At 40.1% G+C, this 11,101-nt stretch overlaps 2 protein-coding genes and 1 long non-coding RNA gene across 3 annotated transcripts in view; all 3 read left to right on the plus strand.

Annotated features, from left to right (window-relative positions):
• The window catches only part of LOC135247989 (uncharacterized), a 107,820-nt gene that overhangs the window by 69,842 nt on the left and 26,877 nt on the right, over positions 1-11,101 (plus strand). The gene's annotated exons all lie outside the window — the stretch shown is intronic.
• On the plus strand, positions 375-1,744 carry LOC135237358 (myelin-associated glycoprotein-like). Its single transcript, XM_064304457.1, has 3 exons — positions 375-726; positions 821-1,117; positions 1,649-1,744. The coding sequence occupies exons 1-3, from the start codon at positions 594-596 to the stop codon at positions 1,738-1,740; spliced, it is 522 nt and encodes a 173-aa protein (XP_064160527.1). The 5' UTR covers positions 375-593; the 3' UTR covers positions 1,741-1,744.
• On the plus strand, positions 3,477-5,797 carry LOC135237421 (uncharacterized). Its single transcript, XR_010324820.1, has 3 exons — positions 3,477-3,609; positions 4,402-4,507; positions 5,088-5,797. It is a non-coding gene; the product is annotated as an uncharacterized LOC135237421 (long non-coding RNA).

Below are 11,101 nucleotides of genomic sequence, written 5' to 3' on the forward strand. Positions count from 1 at the left end.
ACTCAACTGCTTCAGTATTTATCCAGATATATAAATAGGTACAATGTAAAAAAGCCAAAGTTGAGTAACTTTCTTTGGATAAGGACATCTGCTAAATGCCCATGGGAAAAAAAAATCTAAAATCTAAATCTAATGATTTTTCCACTTTTCCATTATTTGTACATGACAACAACAAAAAACAGTAGAAACCATTTTTTGGCAGTATTGGTCTAGCAATGTCAATTAGTTGTGTTTCTCCATAAATTACAAGGCAATTTTGATCGTGCGTAAGGAACGAAATATGACAACGCTTGGGCAGTTTATTTTTAGCTCCATTTTGCAAGTACAAGTATTTTTCAGTGTAAGGTCTCAAAGCACTAACAACTGGTTGTGCTTTTTTCATAAACTGTTGATTTTTCATTAGCAATAGGAAAGCTTGCTGCATTGAGTTTTAAAGGACAAATATTTTTATTTCATATCCTCCTAAGAACACCTCAGTGTCAGTCAGCCCCTCTGGTTCAGTGTTAGAGGGCAGCTCTGTGACTCTGACCTGCAGCAGTAATGCCAACCCAGCAGTGCAGAACTACACCTGGTATAAAGTGAATGGGACAGAGATGCACACTGTAGGAACTGCACAGAATCTCACCTTCAATGTGACTGAGTTCAGTGGCAGTGAACAGTACTACTGTGAAGCACAGAATGAACATGGCAAGGAGAACTCAACAACTGTACAGCTGAATGTGATATGTATGTTCACTGCATCTATTATATAATTGTATAAATCATATTATTGTTATATGTGTGCAGCTGTGTTGTTTGTAACTGTGGATCCTGTGTTCAGACATGCCTCAGATCTCTGGCTCTGGGAGCTGCAGCAGAACTGCAGCAGAGATCAGCTGCTCCTGTGAGAGCCGTGGGAATCCCTCTCCCAGCATGGAGTGGCGTGTGTCTGGACTGCGGGTCACTAACTCTACTGAGAGAGTCATCAGGGAGGAGCAGCTGGGGAACACAGGCCTGAGGAGCTCCCTCACCATGCGCCAATCACAGGGAGACACGCCCACTCTCCTCTGCATCAGCACCAACACTCTCGGCAACTCCAGCCTCCAGCTCCACCTCCCGTCTCCACAGCAACACTCAGGTAAATGGAAGCACATTTCTTTTTTTTAACATATTTATACATCACACACTAATATACAGAGGTGCAGATTTTGATGGTTTTACTTGAGGGTTTGTAAAAGTACTGTTGATGACGCTGTAACTGTGCTAATATGTTTTCTTCTTTTCGTCCTGCAAGTTACATTATTTTTAAGTCATTGTATTGGTGGGCAGGGGTTCATTTGTTATCCCACGCAAAATGTATTTTGTTCCAATTTGTTTTTGGAATACATTAAGCTTTTGAACGGCAGGTTCTAGAATACAACAATTTTTATGTTCCACACGATACCATTCTTCAAATGCATACATGGTTGAATAATTATTTCAGTAATTCATAAGTTCATTAATTTATTAGTGGATATTTACTAAAGTCATAATGCATGTATTATCTTAGAGAGAATGGAAAGAATGCAATACATTTTGCGGACTGTGTCTCCACTGTAATTAGGTGAACATATACATATATTTTTTGAAGTCTGTTTTTCGGTATGTAACTGACATGTCCTTCATGCAGGTTTTGGCATTACCTCACTGCTGATTGGTGCAGGTGCCAGTGCTGGTGCCATGATGATGATATGCTTCATAATGCAGCTCATTCTAAAGTAAGAGAAACTGGGGCCTATAAAGTCAGTGTCAGTGTGAAGGGAAATTTCACTGTAATTCCATGTTATTGTATTATATTACTCAACCCCACTGCTGTGGTCATCATTTTTAAACTTTTGGCTCATGTAGATGTGTCCCTGTCCCACATCCAGAACACGCCTCTAAAACTCCACGTGTTGCTATGACACAAAGTGTGAATGTGGCAGCTTGGCTCAGATATTGAGAGGTACTTTCAGGAGAATGGAAATTCACGACCTGAAGAATCAAAATATTTTAACTCGCACTTTTCAAGCCAAATCATTTTATCAGTGGACAAATCCATGTAAACAATCGGTATTCTGTATTCTGCAGAAGGGGAGGCAGTTCACACAGCAACGTTCATATCACATCACATGGTGTTTCAGGTTCATCTTAGCCAATCATCATTTGTTTTATGTTCACACACACACACACACACACAACAAAGCAAATCAGCAATTATGAACTATGGGCAATATTGATTTGATGTTCATGGAAAGTTCCCCTTTAACCTTGGGGTGGAATCTATCAAGGATATTTGATTCAATAAGATTGAAGGTCATACATTCAGACAGACAGCTCATTAAAGTGTTACCAACATTTTACTGCACCCTGACTAATCCAGTGGAGATGTGTTGTTTATTTCACTATGACCTACAATTCTGTAGGTTTCCAGTTCTGTTTATGACGTTGTTTCTACTTTATCGGACACAGTCCACAGACTCTCTTACTCTGGTTTTGTATGAAGTTGTGCATCTAGAATCTGTAAGACCTGAATTTGATTAAATAGAATTAGAGGGGCAGAGTACTCTTGCTTTTATGAATAGTTTAAAATTGGGAGATGAAGTTCTTACCCTGATTCTAAAACACATTTTCACTGTTGGATATCTGTAAACGAGTGAAGTCTGATGATGTCTTTTAACAGGGCCGGCCTTAGGATTTTGGTGGCCCTAAACAAATCTGTTTGAGTGGGGGGTGGCGGGGTGCTGTTGGATTCTGTTGAGCGGGGGTAGGGAGGTGTTGTTGGATTCTGTCGAGGTGGGTGTTGGGGGGATGGGGGGGGCAGTTCGCTTGGTGAAAGCCTCCTTACATTATATTGTTATGAAATGTTCTGTTGCCATTCCATTTAATTTATAGCTCTAGTTCCACAAAAGGGGATGAATAACGTAATTAGGAAAATATCGTTATTTACCTTAGATAAATATTGGATCGTGTGGCACCCCCCTCGTGGTCGTGTGGCCCCCCCTAGCGGTTGTGGCCCTAAACAACCGCATAGATCGTTTATGCCACGGGCCAGCCCTGTCTTTTAAATAAGTCTTTTAGGCATGAATGAGGTCCAATCATCATGATTAAAATCATCATGTTTTCAATCCACTGTTACATATTATCATCATAGGAATGATTTGTCTGTATGTGCTGACTGTTGGATTCTGTATCCACAAAAATAAAAGGTAGTCATCTTGATCTTACTGCTGATAAAATATATCATTATCATAGTCTCTGACCAGATACTGAGAGGCAATTATGCTTTCAGTAAAATATATTAAAAGTTAAAACTATCCCATCCAATAGATGCATGTGGTTTACAGAGACATGCTGGATAAGCAGAGGCAATAACACATTCTCTCTCTACTCTGATTTCCATGTCTCCAGGTTGTCTAGAAGACTGAAGGTGAGTCTCACCATCCTTTCCCCTTCTTCCTCTTCTGAAACACTCTGCAGCTCAGCCTGATTTCAACTCTATTTTACATTCACACCATCTGTGTGTCTTTTCTTTTAAAGGGAGGGAGGGACGGGGACACATATGCCAGTCTGCAGCTCCCCAACATCAGCCCTGACTATGACGTGCTGCAGGTGAGCAAGTGTGACACAGAGAAATATACACCAGAGGGCGCCACTATGCTCATATTTATGAAAACTCATATTTATGAAAATGAAATGTATGCAGATTCCCTCAGTATCAGAGATGTATGTAGTAAAGATAGGATGAGATCTGTATTAGTTTTGAATCACTCAGTCAAAACAGAGGAGAAAACCTCACAGACTCAGCTGAAGGGCTGAAATGCTCTTTTCTTGCCCTTAATGTTGATGCAGAAGCCTTTTGTTCTTTTCAAAAAATGGAAGTCTTAAGCCATCACAGTGAAGTGTCCAGACTAAGGCTGAATCCACTGATCCTCCAACAAGTTCACTTGGCATCGCTCTCGCCTCCCACAATCGATCGCTTGCGGGCATTATAAAATTTTAAATGGGGGATAATATATAAGTCAGATCTTTAATCTGATTGGTTATCACACTGGTCACTTTGTTTTCTTACCTCTTGTCGCTAGCTATCCCAACATGCCTTGCAGAGGCAAAGAATTGTCTCTCATTGACAATGAAGAGAGGCGATTACAAATTGGCTTCTCGTCTGAGGATATGTGGCTTCACTGTTAAAATTCAAAGAATGCATACATAATTGGAAATATTTTTTTAATTTCACGAGTTTTTGCAGAGTTAATTTTGTAATAAAAAAGGTTTTGTCTTTCCACTTTTTCCTCTTCATATGAACATAGGCACTGCCCTGAGACTATGCCGTTATGTGCACTGAGGTGTTCCTTTAAATAACCATGAACCTGTGTATGTGCGTGTGTGTGCTGTATATGTTAGGTAAAAAACAAGTATCAGAAAGACACAGGGACTACACAAGATGAGAACGATGATTACCAGAACCCTGAAGATGGAATCAGACCAGATTCAGGGGCTAATTCAAAATGTGAGCATGTTGTGTTTCTTTTAAAGCTGATTTATTTTTGTTTTAAAAACAAACAAAAAAAAAATCACTGAATGTGGGGGGCATTTTTATCTATCTGTCCTAAGAGTATTTTTATGACATGCAGAGATGTTTATTTAGTATTTATCCTGAAGAATAGAATTTTGTTCTTTTCATTTTTCATTCTTTTTACAGAATGACTATTTTTGTACACTTCACTTGCATCTCTTGTGCTTTAATGACTGTATGCCATAGGTTGTCGCGTAAATTCAGCTGCTGTCTGTTTTTGAGACCACCAAATCAAAATTGCATCCTCATGAATTTTCAAAGAATGTTACATTGTGCTCTAGGGTTGTTATACGTTTTTAAAAAGTCCCTTGTCCCTCTCCTGAATTTGGAAAGCTGGTTTTCAGTCATTCTCCATCTTATGGTTGGAACAGTCTGCTGAAAAGCTTACAGGAGAAAGACTAATACCAATAGCTGATTTCAAACATCCCCAGGTAATACTAGTGCCGTGCGAACAGGGCTAAAGGTAAAGAAGGAGGATGAGACTGAGGTGCAGATTATTTTATTCTCTTTTCAGAGCAAGGCTGAAGATCAGAGAGGGCTCCCATTCACAGATGGATAACGGCATGAACTTCGGTCTAAATCCACATGAGAATAATATTCAGTTTTAAAGGGGCAGTTCACCCGAAAATGAAAGAAAGCTGCGTTTCATCTTACCAGGAGTGCTATCTTTCCATCCAGATAGTTTTTCTGAGATTTGATGTGATGTGTTAAACTTTCTGTTTTCCTCTATCTTTCTTTCACTCTCTCATCTCTCTCTCTTCCCCACTTATTCAAAGCACTGTGCTTATGCATTTAGATGAAGAAAGTTTATTTTTCAAAGTTTTTCTGACCCAAGGTAATTGTACTTGTTTTATTGGCAGAATTTAAAAAGGGTCTGTTGAGTGAGATCGACTGAAAGGACCTTTTACTGTCTTGCAAAGAAAGTTGGGGGAGAACAGGTCTTAAACACAAGTGCATTCCTTTTGCAGTCTTTTTGAAGTTGTATATAAAATAAGGGCAGGACTAAATGAGGTATGTGTTTTTTTTATTTTATTTTTGTTGTAAAATTAAGGAAAGAACAAACAAAAATGAACTTCTGTTCCATAGCAATTTGAATTATGTATAGTAAAAAGTGTAACTCTAACAGGATTTATGTTGTCAAAAAGGGATAAAATGTATTTGCTGGTTTGACATTGAACGTTTAAGTGTACAGGTGTGGATTTACAGTTTTAAAAAAATAAAATTCTGATTTGATTATGAACTGTCTACTAAAATTGTCTAGGTTAATATTAGAAGCTTTCTTCAAAGTAAAAAAAAAAAAAAGTTTTTAGTTTACTTCATGACTGCTATTGTGCGCCCATATTTAATAACATTTTGTACGATTGCTTTGACTCATTTAGCACAACAGTTTCAATGTGCAAAACTCTTAACACAGAATGCTGTACTGTTCATTTTGGGTGCAAAATGTAATATAGCATGCAAAATAAAAACACCAGTGTCAAATCAGAGAACATTATATGCAAAAGTTTATCACAGCACCAGAACATTAGATATTTCAAACAATGAAGTTAAATCGTTGCTGCATTTTCAATATACATCAAATAATGCTGACAAACACAAAATCCTTCTGATCAAAAACGAGTTTGAAAGTGTTCTTCATAACGCAAAATGCTATACTCGTAATCTTGGGCACAAAATCATATATAGCATGCACAATAGAAACAACTGAACCAAATTAGATTGCACTTCATGCTAAAGTTTATCATAGTGTAGCGTTCAGCGCGGAAAACAGCGGCGGAGACGGGGGTTGCCCGTTTCCGAATTGCCCCAGCGGAGCTTCGCTTTATTGCAGACATCGCTTATTAACAGTTTTACAGATCTGTCCCGTTCGATCCGGCGAACAGCTCTTTTATAGCCCTGGGACGCCCTGATTGGCTTAATTCGCTGCCCTCGTAGCACCAATCACCGGACATTAGCGAGAGCCAATCGCAACATCAAGCACACAACAACAACAACACAAAACATTACTTACAGCGGTATTCACAGCGACACTAACAACACTACTGTACACAAGCGTAAGGGTCCAACGAACACAAATACAACGAAGTTAGCTAGCGCTACATAAGCGACTATTAACAGGCTAAGCACATTTAATAACAACACAAACACGATCATGCATTTACAAATATTTACAGCTAGCTACAATAACGGTGGCGAGATCGCCACAATGGTGTCAGAACAGTGCATATGTTCATCGTTGAAGTTTAATTATTGGTGCATTTTCAAATACAACGGCCATTATCAAATAATGTGGTCAAAAACAAAATACTAGTTAGCAAAAAAGACTATGCATAATGGTCATTTCCTCATAAGTACTTTTTATGTAAATTATGTACAGCAAGCATCCCCTGTGATAGTCTGCAGTATAGCGCTTGTGTTTTTATGAAAGACAAACAAAATATTAGATTAGATTATATGAAGTTTAATCATTAAAGAAAAATCATACAGTAATGCAGTACTGTAAACACAACTGTATTGTACAGTAAAAACAAAAACAGTAAAAGCAAAAACAGTTACAGTAACAACAAACTTTACGGTAAAGTACAAAAAAAAAATGCTTAAGCAGCATTTTTGCCTCTCCGCTGCATTTGGCCACAGAATTTTGTTGACGTTGCAAGACAGCGCTGGTAAAATCGTTTAGAGTGCCTTATCCACCCCTGACACTGCTGGGCAGTAATGTCATCGCATGCCTCACCCATGGCCTGAAGGAGCATTGCCTGCTCATATGGACGCCTATCGTATACCTTCCACCTCCAGGCCGAAAAAAACTCCTCGATGGGGTTCCGAAAGGGGGAGTAAGGTGGAAGGAATTTTGATCGGAACTCTGGTTTACAGCCCATCCAGTCTCGCACAGCCAATGCACGATGGAAGTTTACATTGTCCCAGACAATGATGAACACCATCTGAGCATTTGGCTGTACGAGACGGTTGTACAGCCCATCCAGAAAATGTATGAGGCGCACAGAGTTGTATGCCCCCAGCAGAGGGTCACGAGCCTCAACTGCATTGTGGGAAATGGCAGCACACATTGAGATGTTGGCTCCACGCTGTCCCGGAACATCAACAGTGGCCCTCTGCCCAATTACATTCCAGCCCCAACGCCGGCGCTTGCTGTGTCCACGTGTCACTAAAGACAACGACGTCATCCACGTACGCAGCGCAACCCTCTACGCCCGCCAACACCCTGTTCATGAGTCTCTGAAACCTCAAAGGAGAATTTTTTTGCGCTTTACCAACCAACACTGACTGCAGCATAACGACTTGTTCATCCTCCGGCCGATTAAGAACTTTAGCTAGTCTCTCAAACAGCACAAAAAACGTGTCTGGGTCTTTTTCAGAAAATTTAGGGATTGGACAAAGATTGCGGGTGACATCAAAACCAGAGGAGCCAGAATTCCCATCTAAAGAACTAAGTACAGAAGCCTCAAACCCAGGTCGACCTACCAAAGATTGTCTTAGTACTTTGCTCTTTAAATTTCTCACGCTCAAGCAGACTTATCCTGTTCAAATTGTAGTTTTGCAAACTCAATTTTCTCCTTTAAATCTTGTTCGGATTTTACTTTTCCAACTTCAAGCCTTAACCTCTGCATTTCAAAGTCATGCTTGACTGTCTCTAATTGCACCTGGTCCCAAAACCACATCTTGTGTTCCAATTCAGACTCACTCTCTTGAGATGGCAGTGCAGCTGGCATGGGTGCCAATGACGTAATGTCCTGTTCGGATGCCAATTGAATTGCCATGTCTCTTAAATCACCTTTTTTGTGTGCAGATGCTACAGTGCCACCCCAAAACACTACTAGTTGACTTAATTCAGCCTTAGTAAAGGACAAGAATACACTGTTTGACGGTTCCCTTCAAAAACCCTTAACTTTCCCACTCTATGGCAGCACTGAAGCAGAGAAAAAGAAAAAAACTATGCTTTAATGAAAACACAGTTCAATTATTCTCTCCACCCGTACGCTCAACGGCGTAACAATTTAGAAGGCTTTACTTCAACTTCAACCAAGCTCCTTCTAAAACAAACACAATGCCACGTGTGTCAAAAGAAATGTTTTTAATATAGCCTAACTCAAGCTCAACGTTACAGCAATTCAACTCAATTACGCTATTCCTTCTGTGATGGCTGCAGAGCGAGTCACACAGACAGGTCGCTGCGCTAAGCCCAATTCACATCATTTACCATATTTCCAAGTACATTTATACATAACATTTAAAATAACTGGCCACATGGTTTCTGTTTTTCATAATCCTTTATTTACTTTCGTTTTATTAAGTGAGTGCACGCACTTAGTTCAACGTTAAGTTTAACATAATGTAATTGTACCGCGGTTGTTTGTATTACCTGCTTTTAAGTTTCGTTCCTGCAGACGGGTCCGCCGCAAAAGAGGTCGCGGGCGGAAACAAGGAACATTTATTTGGTTCCTAGTGGGAGGGCTGATCAGCCCACTGCATCCATGGCCTGAGGGGACCACAGGACCCACGGTCATCTTAAAATTATTATTAAAATGTATTCATTTTCTTCTTTTAAAATTATTAGTCAACAAATGCAATACAAATATTAACTATTATATGTATATTTTGACAAATTTGTATATTTGTCATTCCTCAAATACCTGTAATAGCTATTATACATATTTATGTCCTTTTTTTCCCTGTATTTTGGTGCTGGCCACCATTATATAAATGAGTATTTTGGGCCCCTTGGTCTGTCTTGTTTTGGGGTGCCATGGTGTGAGTCTGTTAAGCTAAAAGGTTCTATAATTGCTAATCTGCTGTATTTTAGATCTCTGTATTTTAAGAGGCAAGAGCAGAGCTAGAGGCATTTTTGTTATTTGAGCATTTCATACTTCTTTTGTTTTTTTTTCTTTTTTTTTTTTTACATGTTGGTTTTTTTCCCTTGTTGGTTTGAGACATTTTTTTGTGGTAAACCTGTGCTGGGAACAATAAACCCCTAACTTTTTCACCGCTACTTCTGTCTCTGCGCCTTTCTCTGGTACGTCCATTACACTTCAAAGGGGCTATCCAAACAGACCCGCACTTGCTGGTCTGCACAAGGCAAGCACATAAACAGCTCACCAACACGTCCTGTACCACACTCGCCACTGATAGGCCAGAACCCCAGGGCACATCCGCACCTACATACAAACCAGGAAGCAAACACTAGCTCTGCTTAATGCGAATCGAGAGAGCCACACGGCAAACCGATTATAACACTTTACCCATGCTAATTAAATATCAAAAAGGGATATGTTTGTGACCCACAAACAATCCCGGACGAGCCCCCAATTAATGTGACGACCCGGCTCAAGGACCGACATATGAAACGGACACCAGACTTTAGTTGAAGGAAATAACAAGTGTTTATTGAAAAACAGAACAAAACCAAACCGAAACCAAACTAACTATATCAGCGTCAGTAATCAGTGTGCATGGAGGTGTTGGGTGCCTGAAGTGTTTGGGTGTGCTAATTAAAGCATAAAAATGTGTACGGGGAAAAAGTGCAGCAGCGTCTGTGGCAGTCAGGCTTCCAGCTGGTGGAGAGAGAGAGAGTGAACGCCCATCATCCTTGTCCTCTGAAGGACTGCGAACAGATGCGTGCAATCAGGACTGCTACTCCTGACAGCACGGAGCACCCTGGCCAACAAGGGCAAATACACAGACAGGTGAAAACAAGAGGGGAGGGGCGCACGCAAGTCCTGACAGCGCTGAATAGACCCCCTGGCGAAATTGGACCCTAGGCACATGCCTAGTTTTCCTTGAGACCAATGGGCAGGCCCACACACATACGTACATAATCCTAATGTGATGTCTAGGGCATGTCTAGGGCATGTCAACCAGTCTACACATTATTAGAGGATGGGTTCGTAAAGTATTTGCTACTATTGCAACATTGCTGTACACATACCTGAACATATTCCACCCCGAAAGCCTTCACTCTATCTTCATTCCTTTGGAAAGGCACCAAGTAAATTTGTTTCATTGTGATTTGGTGCGGTTTCAAAATTCACCCAATTGTTGTTAGGTTGATTGAGTGGATGTTTTGGAAGATTCCGTTATCTGCCAGAATGTTTTTTTGGATTTCCTTGATCCGTATGTTATTTCTTTGAACCGCCATGCCTGCTAGTGCCCTCTCCTGCTGGGCAGAGAGAAGATGGCCATGTCCTCCAGCTGATGGTGCTTTTTCAGGTCTAAAGTACAGTAAAGATAACAATTACAACAAAGATAATTCACACTCACACTTTAGTATTTATGAAATATTTTGTATTTGATTTATTTAAAATATTTTATTTTAAAACCTGTCACGGTTCCGTATTTTCTGTTTCTGTTTTTCCCCTTTTGGCCGCCAGATGGCGGCACTTCACTTTTGTGTTTCAGTTTGTTCTCCCTCCCTGTGTTAATTGTATTATTGGTTTTAATTATTCTATCATTGTTCCCACCTGTGTCTTGTTATCCCCTCCTTTTCTGGTTTGATTGTTATTTGAGTTCACC

Source organism: Anguilla rostrata, chromosome 1 (assembly GCF_018555375.3).
Source record: "Anguilla rostrata isolate EN2019 chromosome 1, ASM1855537v3, whole genome shotgun sequence".
NCBI classification, from domain to species: domain Eukaryota; kingdom Metazoa; phylum Chordata; class Actinopteri; order Anguilliformes; family Anguillidae; genus Anguilla; species Anguilla rostrata.